At 41.6% G+C, this 16,576-nt stretch overlaps 1 protein-coding gene across 1 annotated transcript in view; it reads right to left on the reverse strand.

Moving 5' to 3' along the window:
- THSD4 (thrombospondin type 1 domain containing 4) overlaps positions 1–16,576 on the reverse strand; it is a 218,354-nt gene that overhangs the window by 179,736 nt on the left and 22,042 nt on the right. The window contains exons 5-6 of the mRNA XM_031055908.1: positions 16,545–16,576; positions 6,111–6,522 (exon numbers count right to left, since the gene is read on the reverse strand). Of these exons, the coding sequence (XP_030911768.1) occupies positions 6,111–6,522; positions 16,545–16,576 (444 nt within the window). The remainder of the gene's footprint in view (positions 1–6,110; positions 6,523–16,544) is intronic.

A 16,576-nucleotide genomic window follows, 5' to 3' on the forward strand; every position in this document is an offset into this window, starting at 1 on the left:
TTCTAATACAGGGTTCTCAGATGTTGAAGGGGATGTCACATAACCACAGCGCAGAGATACAGAGGGAACAAGTGTGGTCCAAGAGCTTCATCAAAGATGTGTCCCTGTGACTTTTGTACACAAATGACAACTGATCAAACCACATGAGGCCCTTTACAAGCAATATCTCTGTGCCAGCCTCTGGTAAGTTCAGCCTGTACTGGTGACAAATCATTCTGAATTAATATTTACACACCTCTGCTGCAAACAGCAAAACATTCAAAAACAAGGACAGTACAGCCCAAAGTAATGCAAGCTTTCAATAAGTTTCCTATATACCCACAGAATGTCAGACTACCAAACCTACACACAATCCCACAGTGTTTGCATGGAAAATTCCTCACATAAAGTCAAGTTTAAATTTCCTCAGGAAAAGATATGTCATCTTAACCCCACTTTGCCACTTATGTCAAACACCTACTCTATACAAATCTCAAAAGGAGAATAAATAAACCCTACAGTAACTCCTTGGGAATAACAAGGGGCTTTTCAGTCTAAAAAAAAAAGTTCATCCATGAAATACATAGGCTTTTGTTAGTCTTCACCTCAGTGTGTGAGCATCCCAACTACATTAAAGAGTGCACACTTGCAGCACCCCATATCAATTCTGAAAAGGCCTGTCTGGGAATTATATTTTCCATTCCATACAAAATCAAACATTTCCATTTCTACCTTAGCTAAAACTTGAAGTACTGGAAATGTTTCAGTTTCTATAGAGTGGAAAATTTTCAAAACTGCTTGGGCATAACACCAGTGAGATGGTGGATGGTCCAAGAGGACCCTGCCAATGCCTACCTATATGCTTAGGTGACAGAAAATCATATCACTGTTCAATGGACTCAACACATTCCTGCAGAACATTGTAATTCTATTTAATTAGGGTTCTGCATCCAAAAAAAGCCTTTCAGTGGCACAGTTGTAACTCAGCATCAGTATCATCAATAAGACTCTTTGGAAATCAAATATTCTAATTTGTCCCATCTTGATAGAGCTGAGGCTTGATCTTGAGTCTTTTACCTCACCTCATCTCTACTACTGTAAAACCTCTTTCCATTTCCAAAATTGTCTTTTCAGGTATTTCCCATTCCCTGCTCAGGTGCCATTCTCAAAAGCTCTGCATACAGGAGCACAGATCCAACAGAGGACTCTCACTCGGAACCAAAAGGCAGCTTTTCCATAGCTGTGCTACCAGATTAATAGCAGGCATAGCTGGAGAGGCAGGCCAAGAAAGGAAAAGCAGTCATTGTCTTCTGATGCTATCTAGACACTGCTCCACAACACAACTGGCTTCTTGCTAAACACCAGTTACATAAAACACTGAGAAAAACAACACAGTGCAACTGGAGACATGACAGTAACCCTCATGAACCAGTGGCAAACTAGCAACTGGGAATGGAACTGGACCTGCTCAGCAAAGCTTCATCCATAAATATTTCACTGAGCCCTCAGGAGTTACTCTTTCATACATTTTACCTTGACTGTTCCAAAGTCCCATATGAATTTGGTCAAAAATTCACACCTCGAGCCATAGCTAATGAAAATTCAGATTTTACATCAATTCAGTATCACTTCACGCAGAAACTGTGAGAGAACAGATTGGGTGAGCCTCATCCCTAATGGGGTCAGCTGTGTAAGGCAGGTGACCAGCACTGAAGGAGAAGAAGCCTGGAATGCTGACGGGTGCTGAACAACCACAAAAGAGTAAAAGGGCACACAGGTGTTATGCATCTGAGAAAAAATGCACAAAAAGTTGTACTGGGAACTAATAAAGGGCTGATGCTTGCCACCATTTTTGGCATCAGTCATTTGCCCACTGTCATGAAACTCCCTTAAGCAACCTGGAATATCCAGAAGCCTGAAAGCTTCCTTGTGTTCAGTGTCTAAGAGACCTGCAGCCTGGAGTTGGTTTACAAATATATTCTCACACATTCAGGCACTCATGAAGAGCTAGTGACTTGGCAATGCTCGAGACAATTAATTACAGAAAGTGCTCAGTAAACAAATGTTCCATTTGAGTTGCTTCCTTTGTTCTGGTGACAAACCACACAAAGGTTGAATTCAAATTCTACTTCAACCACACATGCATATAATTCCTTCTCCTTTAATGCAGGGGGAAATAAGGGAGATTTACTCACCACTTCCCTATTTCTGAAGGAATTGAGACCACATTGGAAGAATCCTGTTGTATTGCAGGTGGCTTATGGTTTCAGTTAGATCAGTCAGAGCTGTTTGTGAGGCAAGGAGAGATGTTTGCTGCCTGTTTCCTGCCAAAGAGGGTGACAGGCAGCTGTGTGTTCTGAGGTGAGCTTGTATGCAAGGTGCTGAACAGGGGAAGCCACTTCTATAATAAGAAAATAGGTTTAACGACCTGCAGGAACACTTGAACAAATACAAGCACTTCCCAGGCTCTCCCTAACCAAACCTCACAAGTTTACCTTTAATGAATCAATCTGTCAGTCATGTGAAATGAGTTCAGCTATCAATGAAAAAACAATAAATGTACAATAATGAGGAAATGACCTAATGGACCAAGGCAGATTAACTTAATTTGTTATTAATTAGTTGCCCTCAGGAGAAACTGTAGAGGGAGTGGCCAAACACCAGGATAAGGGTTAACAGAATACTTCCAATAAATGAGATTTTCAGTTTTGGTATGCTGCAGGAAGAATCAAAGGAAAGAAAGAAATAAAAATATACTGTTCTCTGCTTGCTGGCAAGACCACTGGTACATGTCGCTGCTGATAAATTAAATTAAAGCCCGCGTGCAGAAGCATTTAATCAGGAAGAACAAGCAAACAAAGTGAAACACTATCAGCCTTGTTTTGTTCTCATCCTGGCCTTATACTAAAACTGTTCTTAGCAACTTCTTTTTTATAATTACATTAATTACCACATTCTAGGGAGAAAAATAACTCTGAATAGCAATTACAGCCTTTCCAAGGGTAACAGAAACATTACTAAATAAAGAATATCATTATGTAGAGTTCCATGCCTAGGAGAAGCTACTTCAGCTACAATTTCTCTTTGCTGTTCAATCTCCTGTAGTTTCTTTATAACAGATTTCTTTATAACTGTATTTATACAAGCAACAATGGCAAAGAGGCAGTAGCAGTGTGCTTATCTACGTTTCCTCTTCATCTGTTGAATTCTTCTGTTTAAACAGCAGATTCTAAAACTAACATAAAAATACTTTCACTCCTGCTCTCTTCTATCAAAAGAAATCTGCCAATGCCCAAACCACTCACCATGCTGACCTGCATATCAACCACTGTCCAATTCATAACTTCACTGCCCTCTACTCTCCAGCCCATTTGCCATTCTCAACAAACACTTTCTTACAAACCTTCCTTCTCCAAACCTTGGCAATCTCAGATTGCTTCTTTCTTCCATCTCATTTCTAACTTCCTCATCTCTCACCCCTTGCCCTCCTAAAAGACCTTTTCCTGGAAACAATTTTGTCACATTAAGTCAGGCAGAATACTGTCCAACTTCGTGCACTGATGTGTGAGGGATGAAATAAAGACTGGGACATTTGTGTATTGCTTGGACACAGTGAGCAAATTTAGCTCAGAAAACTTTCCAAATTAATGCCCATGCACTAAGGTCATTTCCCATTTCCTTCAAAAAACAGAAAGTGTTTTTCGAAAGAGGAATTTGTCCCAGAGACTATTCTCAGAGGCTCAAATTAGCCGTTCATGTTTTCCATTCCAGACAAATACACTAAAGCTTTCTTGACATTAGGTCTTTTCGATCAACTGCTCCAGTCTCAATCAATGGACTTTATTCATAAATAAAGCAAGAGTCATAACTAAGAAGCAAAAAGGAACTCATCTGATTTGTTTAGGTTGTGTTTTTGTTATCCTGTGTTCCATTGTTACATATTCCATATGCATGTTCCACTAAACAAACCAGGATTTCTAGGAAGCAGAAGAATCAAATGTTCACCCATACAAAAAAATATGGCCTGTCATGTCAACTTATCCAGATCTCCCCTAAATATTCTGCTTCTAATGTCCAAATACAGACTTCTTCATCTTTGCAACACTAAGTTAGATTAGCAGGACAAATAAGAAAAACGTATTAGGAAGACATACTTTGGGAAATACTAAAAGGGCACAGGCAGAAACTGGAAATTTTAGCAGGATGAAAATCACTGATGGGGAAAAAGAACAAAACCTCAATTGCCTCCCACATACAATGGGAGACTGCCCGGAGCATGGAGCTACACCCAGAAAAACATTCTGAACAAAATAATAACAGATTAAGTTTTAAATAAAAAATTAACACAGAACAGATTTTCACTCCAATAAATAAAGAAGTCAAAATCAAAGCACATAGAACTGAATGCTGGTAAAAGTATCATCTGAAACAGAATGCACAGAGCACCACAGAAAGTACTGGAGTGGTCCAGGCTACTGGGAGCTGTCTCTAAATGCTGTTTAGAGCATGACTAGCACTCACAAAGGGATAACCTCATCTTACAGGACTGAGAAGTAGACAGCCTTCCTAACATGGCCTATCCAAACTCCATTTTTCAGCTTCTTTCATGGAAAAACATTAGGCTTGTCAGTGACTGTGGTGGTTTCACCCTGGCTGGGTGACAGGTACCCACTAAAGCCACTCTATCACTCCCTGACACAACTGAACAGGGAATGGAAAATATAACAAAGGGTTAATGGGTTGAATGAGGATCAGGAGAGATTACACACCCATTACTGTCATGGGCAGAACAAACCTGACTTGGGGAAATCAACTGAATTTATTACCAATCAAAATCAGAGCATGAAGTAAAACAAGTCTTAAAAACACTCTCCCCCTAGCCCTCCCTTCTTCCCAGCTCTACCTCTTCCCCTCAGTGGTGTAGGGAGACAAAATGGGGTTATGGTCAGCTCAGCACAGGTTGATTCTGCTGCTGCTCAAGGATGAGTCCTTCCCCTGCTGCAGCACAGGGTCCCTCCCATGTGACACAGTTCTCCACAAACTCCTCCATGGGCTACAGCTCTTCATTAACTGTTCCAGTGTGGGTCCCCACAGGGTCACAAGTCCTGCCACCAAACCTGCTCCAGTGTGGGCCCCTCTCTGTCCATGGAGCTGCAGGTCCCTGCCAGGACCTGCCCCAGCACGGCCGTTCCACGGGGTGACAGCCTCCTCAGAGCACCACCTGCTCCAAGGCCCTCCATGGGCTGCAGGGCCAGGGCAGCTGCACCCTGGGCTGCCCCACAGGCTGCAGGGGAATCTCAGCTCCAGGGCCTGGAGCACCTCCTGCCCCTCCTTCTCCACTGACCTTGGCCTCTGCAGGGCTGTTCCTCTCACACATTCTCACTCTGCTGTCCTCTGGCTACATCACACCTGCACAACAGCTTTTTCCCTTCAGAAGTACAATATTACAGGGATGGTACTGCCATCCCTGATGGCCTTGGCCAGCAGTGACTCCATCCTAGAGCTGGCTGGCATTGACTTCCCTGTCAGACACGGGGGAAGCTTCTGGCAGCTTCTCATGGAAGCCACACCTGCAGTCCCCCCACCCCTCCCCTCTACCAAAACCTGGCCATGCAAACCCAACACATTCCACTCCTCACCACTGTGAATCACATACTTAAGAATTACCATTAAAATCCACATTCATCACACAAAATCCAAAATAACATCACAACACTGAATGAGAGTGGAAAATTTACAGTAAATTCATTCCCTTTGTCCCTTCACCACAATTACAACTAAAATTTTCCACCATTATTGCATTCTCTGACATTGTTCAGCCCATGTTTGTCCCTCTCTCAATTACTATTCTTATCTCAAATTCCTTCATGCTCCTGGGTTTCATCAAATTAGAACTGTACATATTGGTAGATGAAGTGACTGATTAAAGCCCTTGAAGGTACAGTATTAGGTAAATGTAATATTACGGCTCTACTTTCAGTATTCCCAAGACACTCTAAAACAAGTTCACAAAAATAATCATTAATTTTTTTTAAAAAATTCAATTTAACTTGATGATTAGGTGAACATTTTGCATACTAGGGAAAACCAACAGCTGTCCAACATATGAAACACAGGAAAAGCAGACTTACATTTGTGTTGCAGAGTTTGTATTGCTTGTAGGCACCAATGCACACGATGGCTGCAGCCCTCTGGGGCTGGGGCTGGCCCTGCAGGGCCTGAGGGCTGGAGTCACCGCCGTGGAACAGGCTCTGAGACACAGGGAACAAAGGGGACTGATAAACCGAGGGCCCCAGGACTTGGTGTCCTGCCTGAGGCCCCCCTGGCTCTTGGTAGAGGTTGCCATGCTGCAGGGAGGGAGCAGCAGCCTGGCTGTAGGGGCTCAGGAGGCTCGGGCTCTGCTGGAACAGGTGGCTCCTGGACGATTGGCGCTGCCGCCGCAGCTTCTGGGGCTGCTGGCCGGTGTCAGTCTGTAAAGGTAAAATGTATGGCACCTTCCCATAGCCATACTTCCCTGGACCAATAGGATTTCTGTTTCTGCTTCTAAAAACAGAGAGAGAGAGAGAGAAAACAGTTACTGACTCCATAAGCAAAGGAGCAGTTAGGTATTTACAGGACTTATAATAAATATGAACAAGATCTAGTCTAGCTTGATGTATTAGGAATCTCAGAAGGCCTTGATCCTAACACTGCAGTCTGACAAGTAAGTCGGCAAAAACCATTTCTTCCAGTTCAGAGCAATGAGTGAATACAGCTACTCTGGGTGACATTTGCAGCTCAGGAAGGGAGACACCATTAAAGAAAAATTATTTTCTTTCTGTATAGAAAATGCATTTATGTTTTTAATATATATGCAAAACAGATTTGAACTCCAGTGAAAGCCAGAGACTATAAATTGACATACTCATTTTCCAGAAACAGAAGTGCTACAGATGTCTGACAGCACCCAGATCAAAGGGACCTTTCTTTGGGTTTGTTTTCATTTGGGTTTGTTTTCTTCCCAAGTCTTATATTCTCCCAGGACTCTTGCTAGCTGGGAACCCTGAAAGTCATTTACCTCCCATTCCAGCCTTGTGGCCACGTGGGGCTTTTAATCAATCTTCCTGGCTCAAGATGTGTGAACCAGAGTGCTGATTTGCCCTAGCAGATAAGCAACCAGCACTCTTGAAGCGTTTATCCCTGTTAATCTGCTCTGTGACCATGACAGTCATTGTTGAGGGAAGCTTTTGGTAGTTACAGCACAGAGAGCAGTATAATGGGGTTTGGTATTAAGGGAGGGAAAGAAAAGCTTCCCATAACTATACAGGAGAGGAAAGAACCCCTAAGCCTTGTCCTACTTAGCCAAACCTAAACAAGACTGAGACCACACAGAATTAGTTTTTCTGTTGCTCCCTAGGCTGAAGAAGAGCAAGACAGAATAAGAGGAAAGCAAGCACTCAACAATATTTCCAGTCAACTAGGACAAAAAGGGGGGAAAATGCCACCAAGAGTGGAGTTACCATCTAAAGGTAAATTACTGCCTAACAGAAAAATGTTTGTAGAAAAGCATTACGTAATTCATGTCAGCCCACAGCCAGCAGACATCTCTGATCTACTGTGCTCATCTCCAGCAGAGGCATAACAGCTGTTTAATGCAGACCTGACAATCTCCTTTCTTTGGGCATAATTCTCATATACACACACACCTCTTTGATTGCTCAGACAAATCTCTTTAGCACTTTGATAACAAAAATGATGGGCCCCTTTAAACTTAAGCCAACCTAAATATATTCTTTATTTCAAATAATACATTTGCCCAGACAAGTAAGAAAATCAGGTTTTGTGCTGTGAATGTAAGAGTTGTAGCAAACATGATGATGATGATGATGTAGCATTCTTACTGTTCTAACTTTTAACAATTTCTCTCATGCTGAGAATATGTCAGCTGTGAATAATAGAAACTGGCCCCTCTTAGCACACTTGCAGTGTCAAAAAGGAATTTGGTTGTTGTAGCTTTTTCTAATTTTAGCCATAAGCAAACGTGTGCCTTGGCAAACCAGTGCATTATCACTGCCTCACAGACTTCATGCTAAGAACGGTGCTTTGAACCTCAAGTGGTCTTCAAGACTGAAGCACTTTCAGAGCTGGTGGGCTGGTTATTTATATTGAATAGAAACCGTCTTTGAACTAAGGATATACAGTGTCTTTAAAACATACAGGTAAGATTACAAATTTCCTGGGCCTCCACCTCTTGAGTGCTCTTTACACAGCCTTTCTCCAACATACCTTTTTCATTTTTTCCCTCTTTCCATCACTTCCTCTCTCCTTACATTTCTCCCACTGCCTCTAAATGAAGGTTCCCTGGCTTACTTCCAGCTGAAGCATAACTCGTTTTCTTTCTCTTCTGATGTCAGGCAGAATAAAGAATGTATTTCCATGAGCTTTTCAGCATTTCATTTATCTTATCTCCTAGTATCAAAGTACTTCTCTTGTAAATGAAAAACTGCAAAGGTGAACATTAGCAAAACCACTCATTTATGACAACAAGGAAGACTTGTTGTACAACAGCTGGAAAGTTTCCTTAGAATGAACCCAAAGAAGCTTCTGATTTCTCACATTTTCAATTCACAACCTTTCACTGCTCCTGAAGAAATAATGTAATGTTTTGGAAAGGTAACAACCTTCAGCCACCAGTTTCACCAGGGATAAGGAGGGAAAAAAAACTGCATAGGAATTACAGATTTTCCCCCCCTAGATTGTCTCTTGTCTATTGGCAGAAATAATTCCACAAGCAGAGGGAGATGGATTTCTTCCCTGTATTCCCAGGCACAACACCACACTAATGAAAGACAACAGAATCTCACCACAGATTCTCAGAGAGAATGAAAACAACACCTAGACCTTTCTTTTAATTTTGTGTAGAGTTTGGTCAAGTTTGAAGCTTTTTTCAAAACCTTCAAAGGCTTCCTTTACCAGGAGTCTTTTGTGGGATGAACATTAAAGTCCTCTAACATGCTAAGGAAACCCCTGTCCTCAGTGAGCCTGGTCCAGCTGCACTTCTGGGTACCCAGACCCAGCATTTTCCAGGTTCTTGCAGGTTCTCCTCACTGGGAATTCAGCAGCTGCCCACAATCCATTCTCTGAAGTGTTGCTGGCTGTGCTTGTGCCCTATCAGCACAGCAACAGCCCAGAGCTAGCACCTACTCTAGCGGAACTTAACACTGATCTATCAGCAGAAACAGAGGTTTCATGCGCAGCATGAAAGAGGAAGAAAAGAGACAAGACAGGTTACAAATCTTATTTATATTTTATTTCCCAAAAAATAGCACTGATTATTTATCACTGCAAAAGCTTTTTAAACTACACTGATTTGTGCATTGCTGTTGCTGTTATTAATTTCCATTTCAAAAAATGCTCCAAAACTCCAGTTTTTTGATTTTGGCTACAAAATTACTTCTAAAGGAGCTGAGTCCCCTTAGATCCCTATCAAAGCTCATTGGCTTAAATTTAAGCCTTTCTACTCATCATGGTTTTAACAGAACTGCTTTTTAGTAGGTAAAATTGTCTATAACTGAATCAATTACATACATTAACTTAATTAAATCTATTTCTGTGGAGAAGTATGCCAATATTTCACCTAATACTTGAGATCATAGCAAATTATCTGTTTTGCAGCACTACATTACTGTAATTAATTGACAGGCTTTAAAGGACACTACCGATCTACTCACAGTTTGAGTATTTAGTACAGAGTTGACTTGATTCTTTCTGAAGGACTGAAAGTGACTTATTAGCTATTCCTGTCAGCAATGAAACTATTGAAATATTACTCAAATTTTTAAAATGTAATTAAGAAAAAAAAAAGGGAGATGGAAAAGTCCTTGGAGACACAAAATGTCAAACTGGAAAAAATCTGGTCCTAATTCTATAAGTTTCTGTTAACAGGATCACTATGGGCATATATTTTTAATGTACTTTTTTTTATTACTTTTTTTATTACTAGATAATGTTCTTAAAATAATTTCAGACATGCACATTTAATCCATGGCATTTCCTCCATAATTCAAAACTGTGACTGGCCTACAATTGTCCAAGTCAATCATTTACTTTCCTGCCCTCCTACTGCTTTTAATTTTCTTTCATGCTTTATTCATTATTAGGCACACAGTTAACAAGGTGTACTTTCAAAAGATTCCACCATACATTTTTCCCCCTTAAGTCACAAAATAAACTGTCTTATACTGTTCATAACTGTTAGCGAGTTTATACCTCACGGTGTTTTAGCAGATTCTTTGACAGGAATAATTTTTAACAAAAATGACTGATCTACTGGATCTGGGAACAGGTTTCCATCTACTCAAGAAGGAGAGCTCCCAGCAGTCAGATTGATTCCCATCAAAAGCCACCGTGTGTTGCCACTCCCACTGCACCACAGCCTGTGCTGCTCTGCATTCCACATACTCACACTGCACCGGCTCAAAATCAATCTGGAGAAAATCACTTAAACATGAATGAATGAGAGAAGGGAGCCCGTTGACTGTTTCATGTTACAAAATGCATGCCTGTCTGCTCACTGATCTAGGAACTGCCCTTACAGCAGTGAGCAGACACCTCTGTGAAAGGGTCGGTCACAAGAGCACAGGCAGCCCTCAGAGAGAGCATCACACACTGCAAAGCAGGGCCAGAGGCACTGAGCTGTGCTACTCTCCAGCACACTGTTCCTTCAGAACACCAACCTGTGCCACTCTCCAGCACACTGTCCCTTCAGAACACCAACCTGTGCCACTCTCCAGCACACTGTCCCTTCAGAACACCAACCTGTGCCACTCTCCAGCACACTGTCCCTTCAGAACACCAACCTGTGCCACTCTCCAGCACACTGTCCCTTCAGAACACCAACCTGTGCCACTCTCCAGCACACTGTCCCTTCAGAACACCAACCTGTGCCACTCTCCAGCACACTGTCCCTTCAGAACACCAACCTGTGCCACTCTCCAGCACACTGTCCCTTCAGAACACCAACCTGTGCCACTCTCCAGCACACTGTCCCTTCAGAACACCAACCTGTGGCACTCTCCAGCACACTGTTCCCTTCAGAACACACCAACCTGTGCCACTCTCCAGCACACTGTTCCCCTCCACCACACTGCAGGGCACCTCGACAGGGCAGGCTGTTACTGCATCTCACTATTGGCATTTTCATGAATTAAAGCAAGGGAACCAGCTGCCTTTTTTACATTCATGGTAACCACACCGTGATTTGTGGATATGCACCACTTCCCATGTATCACACATACATAAGAGTATCAAAATCATTGTGAGCATATTTGTCCTAAAAAATTCAACTGCTAGAATTCACAGAGTAACCAACAATGCCTAAAAAGTGTTTCTTCTGAAGAAAAATGGATTATACCACATTATACCACAAAAATTCTAATTTCTATATCATATTAGGGGGAAAAGATATTTACATTTTTCTAAGACAGTGAAATTAAACAATAAGGTCACTAAATAAACTGTCTCTTGGGAACAAGTTTAATTAATGGGATGTGGACTATCTTAAATGAAATCTTCCATCCTCAGAGATCAGCACTGATACCCCAGTTCAGCATAGCTGCAATATGCCCAGTACAATAACTTAGTATATTTGCTTTTACTGATCTCTCAGCAAGTGCTGTATAACCTCATTTATGTGACTTTCAACACTGAGATAGGATTTCAAAATTCAAACCCAAATACTTCAATCCTCTTTTTCAATAATACCTCTGATCCCCGGCAATTCTTAGCCTCTTCTTTAAGATTTGATTGAATAATGCAACCATGCAGTTGGCAGGTAAACCAGCAGAAATTCAACACAAATACCCTCATAACTGCTGAGATGCCTTCCCTCCTTATGGGAGGCTTGGCTGTTTCTAGCCCTCACTGATGGGGCAGTAATTCAGTGGTACCTGACTAAACAGCAGCAGGGTTCTCACTTCCCCGCCTTCAGTGAGTCCAGCTCAGAAAGGGATGAAATGTTCAGTATTAAGAATAAGACAGCTTAGGTGGTTTGCAATTATTGTACTGTGTTAGGGGGTTATTTCTGGCAATCCCACTCAAAGGATGCTTGCAGCAGCATAATAAAAACTGATATTAATTTGGTAATAATGAGACCTAGAGCATGTCATAGGGATTAATACCCAGATGACAGGTGTGAGGCCTCAGCCATCCCAACTAGCTCCTCATTTTGTGAAGAAACACCCCATTTGAGCATTATTGCTACTAGATCCTGTCCGGAATTTTATTGTAAGGAAAATAAACACCTTCCCCTCACATGGCTTTAAATCCCCCAAGTGCTACCAAAATGAATTCTTTGATTACCACTCCTGCTCTTAGATCTTTCTGGAAAATTTATCCTTACAAAGGGATCCAATCCTTCTCTCTCCATCTTCCTTCTGTACACACACCAACCCACAATAAGCTTTTAGAATCATGGTGGGCTTGGGGTAAAATCCATCACATTTTCATTCCATGAGAGAACTAATGAAAGGAGGAGTGGCCAAGTACTTGAGCTGGGTTTCATTCCAGATACTAAGAAAAGCAAACACTCATGCCAATAAATATAAAGCCTCACAACTTGAGAAAATAATACTTTCTTGAACCTGAAGGTCTAGCAGTCACACATTTTTCCACCTCTAGGACCTGGAACTGACTAAAACAAGTCACAGAAATTGCATCACAACACGTGGCTACTGGTTGAGGAAATAACAGAATTGTCCTTTGAAAAGTTAACCGTAGACCTGCCAACAGAGTGCCCTACATTTGCCTGGTCAGAGCATCTGAGAGAGGGGGCAAATAAATACTTTCAGAAAGGAAATTCTGGTTTGACATTAAATGATGCACTCTTCCTTTCCATTGCTGAAAGGCCCAGAAATGCAGACTGACCCTACACAGGGTACACAGCAGCACAGCAGACTTGCACGTCAGCTGCTGGCAGCAGAATAAAGACCCAGAGCTGCAGCCATGTGAGAAGTCAATGATTTTTGGATTATTTCCTCAGTGCAAATTTTTCCTCTCACTCTTCTTCCAAAGACACTAGAAATGCTTTAGGGAAGCCCTTTCCTTATTAACATGCTTCTTTTAACTTGCACTATTTATGCAAGAATACTTTAGTTATTTTATTATTCTGGTGATAATTCCAGTTTTTTTCTTTCTGCTCCTATGACCCCAGATACAAAGTACATATCATGCTCACACAAGAGGGCACTGAGGTTTCCTGCTCTGCCACCAAAGCCTACATGAAAAGAAAGTGAAGATGGCAGCTGGAAACATCCTACACTCAACACATTGGTGAGGAATTGTGGTTCTGTCTTCTCCATCACCAAAAGAGAGAATTGGAAATGCTACATTCAAGAAGTACTAAAACCTAGTCCATGAATACTTCCTTTCAAGATGTGTTTTCTCTCTTAAAGCATCTTATCTTTCTGCAATTCCTTATTACTTTTCTGTATGTGCCTCTCAATAAAGATGTTTAAATGCTTTAATATTTTTTCACTATCTCTTCTTCCCTGTTTGTCCTCAGTGTGTGGGTGCTTCATGCACTTTAGCTAGGTGAAAAATAACAAAGCAAGTGTGTGCTTCAGGGAACTCAGCTCTTCAAAGGTGGGGAGGTCTCCCTGCCTCTGCCAGTGGACAAGCACTGATTGTAATTAACACATTTCAATTTCAGTACTTTTCAGTTACTGCACTGAGTACAGGGGAGCACTGAATTTTTTTAAACCAGGCTTCTAATTGTAGGTACCTCAAACCTCACTCCCCCTTAACTTCTCATGCAGTCCTGGTTTCTAATGCCTAACTAAAGTAAGTTTAAAAGCTGAAAATGTGAATACCCTCTTCAAACACAAGGTATAGCAGATTTTATTATATACAAGTTCTAGTTTGGATTTTGCTAAGAAATCCCTAATCAGTTATTTGTCAGCTGCTTGGAAGCAGGCAGAGAACATTTCCTCTTGCTGGTAAATGATACAAACATACTGGGCTGCTGTATAGGGCTGCTATTGCTGCTGAAAATCTTTGCCTTGGAAGCCCTCCAACTTCATTCTACCATGTTATCAATGTGAGCTTATCTCAGTCACAGATGTCCATTCATCTCTTATTGTTTTATGGAAGTGTTCTAAAATTACAGATTTTATATAAAAAGTCCAGTACAGTAAATAAAAATACCCCAAAAGTTTCCATTGACTGTACAAATTGAGAAAACACAAATGTTATTTAACAGCCTCATATGAATTTCCAATATCATCCTTTTAGTGAACACTAAACAGTCCTACAGTATAAAAATCATGTGCAGAGTAACTCACATTTTGAAATCCACTTTCCATATACCTGATAGGAACAGTAATCTCCTTTGTAAAGAAGAGTTTTTACTCTGGATTTTGTAAATCAAGGAAAACTATTAGGTTTGTCATTCATATGATTCCATTTTCAAATAACATTTTTTGTTCTCATTCTGTTTTTACAGTCATCACCAAGGAATCTGAAAGTTATGCAATACAACAGGCTTTAAAGTCACCAGGGACCTCTAACACAAGATGGAAATAACTTATTATGCAAGTAAGATTAAAACACTGACCTTGAATCCAGTCTTTTGCCAAGGGGCAGAGTGTGTGGGGGTGGAAAATCAACTGTGGTACAGAAGCTTGCACTGGGCTTAGGAAAGCATAAGAACTTTCAAAAGCAAACACCTCCATCATACAGAGAAGTGAGCATTTTAATTTTCATACAGCAAGGTCTTTCTTAGGCAGTAACACAGCTCCAGTTCTGCACACAGTCAGGCTCATGTTCCAGCCAATCCTGCAGTGACTGCTCCAGACCCTCCCAGCCTGTGCTGGCCTGCAGAGGCCACCAGGGCAGCAGGGACAGCCCTGGGGATGGCAGCCCAGCAGAGGCAGTGGGGCTGTGCAGAGCCAGCTGGGATTCCCTGGGACACAGAGGTGCCAAGGGCCAGAGCACAAAGCCTCTGGATGGCTTGGTGCTGACAGTTCAGGGCCAGGCTCCCATGCCAGCAATAACCCAGCCATGCACCACAACCTGGGGCTGTCACACTGCACAGCCCAGGACAGAAGTGCTTTATAGCCAATTATTAAGCAGGAAAACAGAAAAAAGGAAATATGACTTTTGCCTCAATGCACTCATGTTAACACTACTAATCCTGTCTCTGGCACTCCCTGAGCTCTGTGAGACCACCAGTGCCACAGTGACTTTGTATTCAGTGGGTCTGGGCTGTCATTTGCATGGGTTTGACAGAAAGACAAAGCAGTGACAAAGGAAATGGGCCACACCAGAGAAGACCAACATCTGAACAGCTGGTCCCAATTTTTGAAACTCTTGCTTCACTGAGACAGGCAGGAGCTTTACAGGTTAATTCTATTTTCAAGTATTCTTTTCTATGGACAGACTTTCTTGCAGGGGTTGAGAATGTCTTTATCAGCAGCAACAGAGATCTACTGTCTTATTCCAGCCAGGCTGGAATACTGCCTCAAGGTAATATTCTTTCTTATGCTGTTAAGGACAGCAAAATATCTTTAAAAAGGGAATTACAATTGACTGCTTCACTAGGAATCTTAAAGATGCAGATGATATGAAGAAAGGTTTCTTTGGTTATGTTCGCAGGGGGGACTGGGGAGTTTTTCTGTTTGGTTTGGGTGTTTCTGTCAGCTACCCCAAAAAACTTCTCTTCATGCATCTCCCAGAAGAGAGCTGAAAGGGGAAGAACCAGAGAGCTGCTGGAATACATATACAGAAGAAAGACAGAGAAAATAGACATTTAAGGAGTCCTCCATCCCAGGGGATCTCCATGCCTGTTCTGCTCAGTCTCCAGATTGGAAACACATCTATTTTCCTCTCACACATATATAAAGAAAATCTGATAGACTGATATCTAAGTGGATAAAGAAGTGTTTCTCCAGAAGTGGGGAAGTTAATTTGAATTACTTGTAACAGCACAGCTTCACTCAGCCTAAAGACTGTTACTGTGAAATTAATAAAAACATATACAGTGTTTAAAATATTCTATGTATTAAACAAACAGGAAATTTTGCTAAAAGAGGTGGTAGGAATAAAAAAAAAAGAGGAAACGAAAAGGCAACAAATAGGAATACAAAACAAGAGTTTTGAGTAGAACTAAAGTCAACAGATGGTTGACCATCCATTATGAAAAAAGTTTTTTCCAACCAATTAATATCAGACTGGCTGCTGAAGTTAAGAATACAGTTATAAGAAAGAATACAATTATAGGAGGAAGAGTAGGAAAGAATACAATTATAGAACATTTATTTGTTCTGATATTTAATGGAAATGTCAAATGAGAGTGCAGTAGAAAAGGAAAAACCTCACAAAAAATCACAACACAAATCCTAAAGGGAAGTGAGATAATCTGAGTAATTACATCTGCCCTTGGACATCATGTAAGTAGTCACAGGAGGGCCTTAAAGGCAGTAAGGCAGAAACCATTGTAAAAGCCATTCTTGTCTCTAATAACGTCCCTGTAGGTGTGAGAAGCCCCAGGTGCCCTGGCATAGCCCGGCACGGCCGTGCGCAGCCCGTACCTGCTGTCGGGCCGGGCGCTGTGCCGCGGGCC

Source organism: Geospiza fortis, unplaced genomic scaffold, assembly GCF_000277835.1.
Source record: "Geospiza fortis unplaced genomic scaffold, GeoFor_1.0 scaffold171, whole genome shotgun sequence".
Classification (NCBI taxonomy): Eukaryota; Metazoa; Chordata; class Aves; order Passeriformes; family Thraupidae; genus Geospiza; species Geospiza fortis.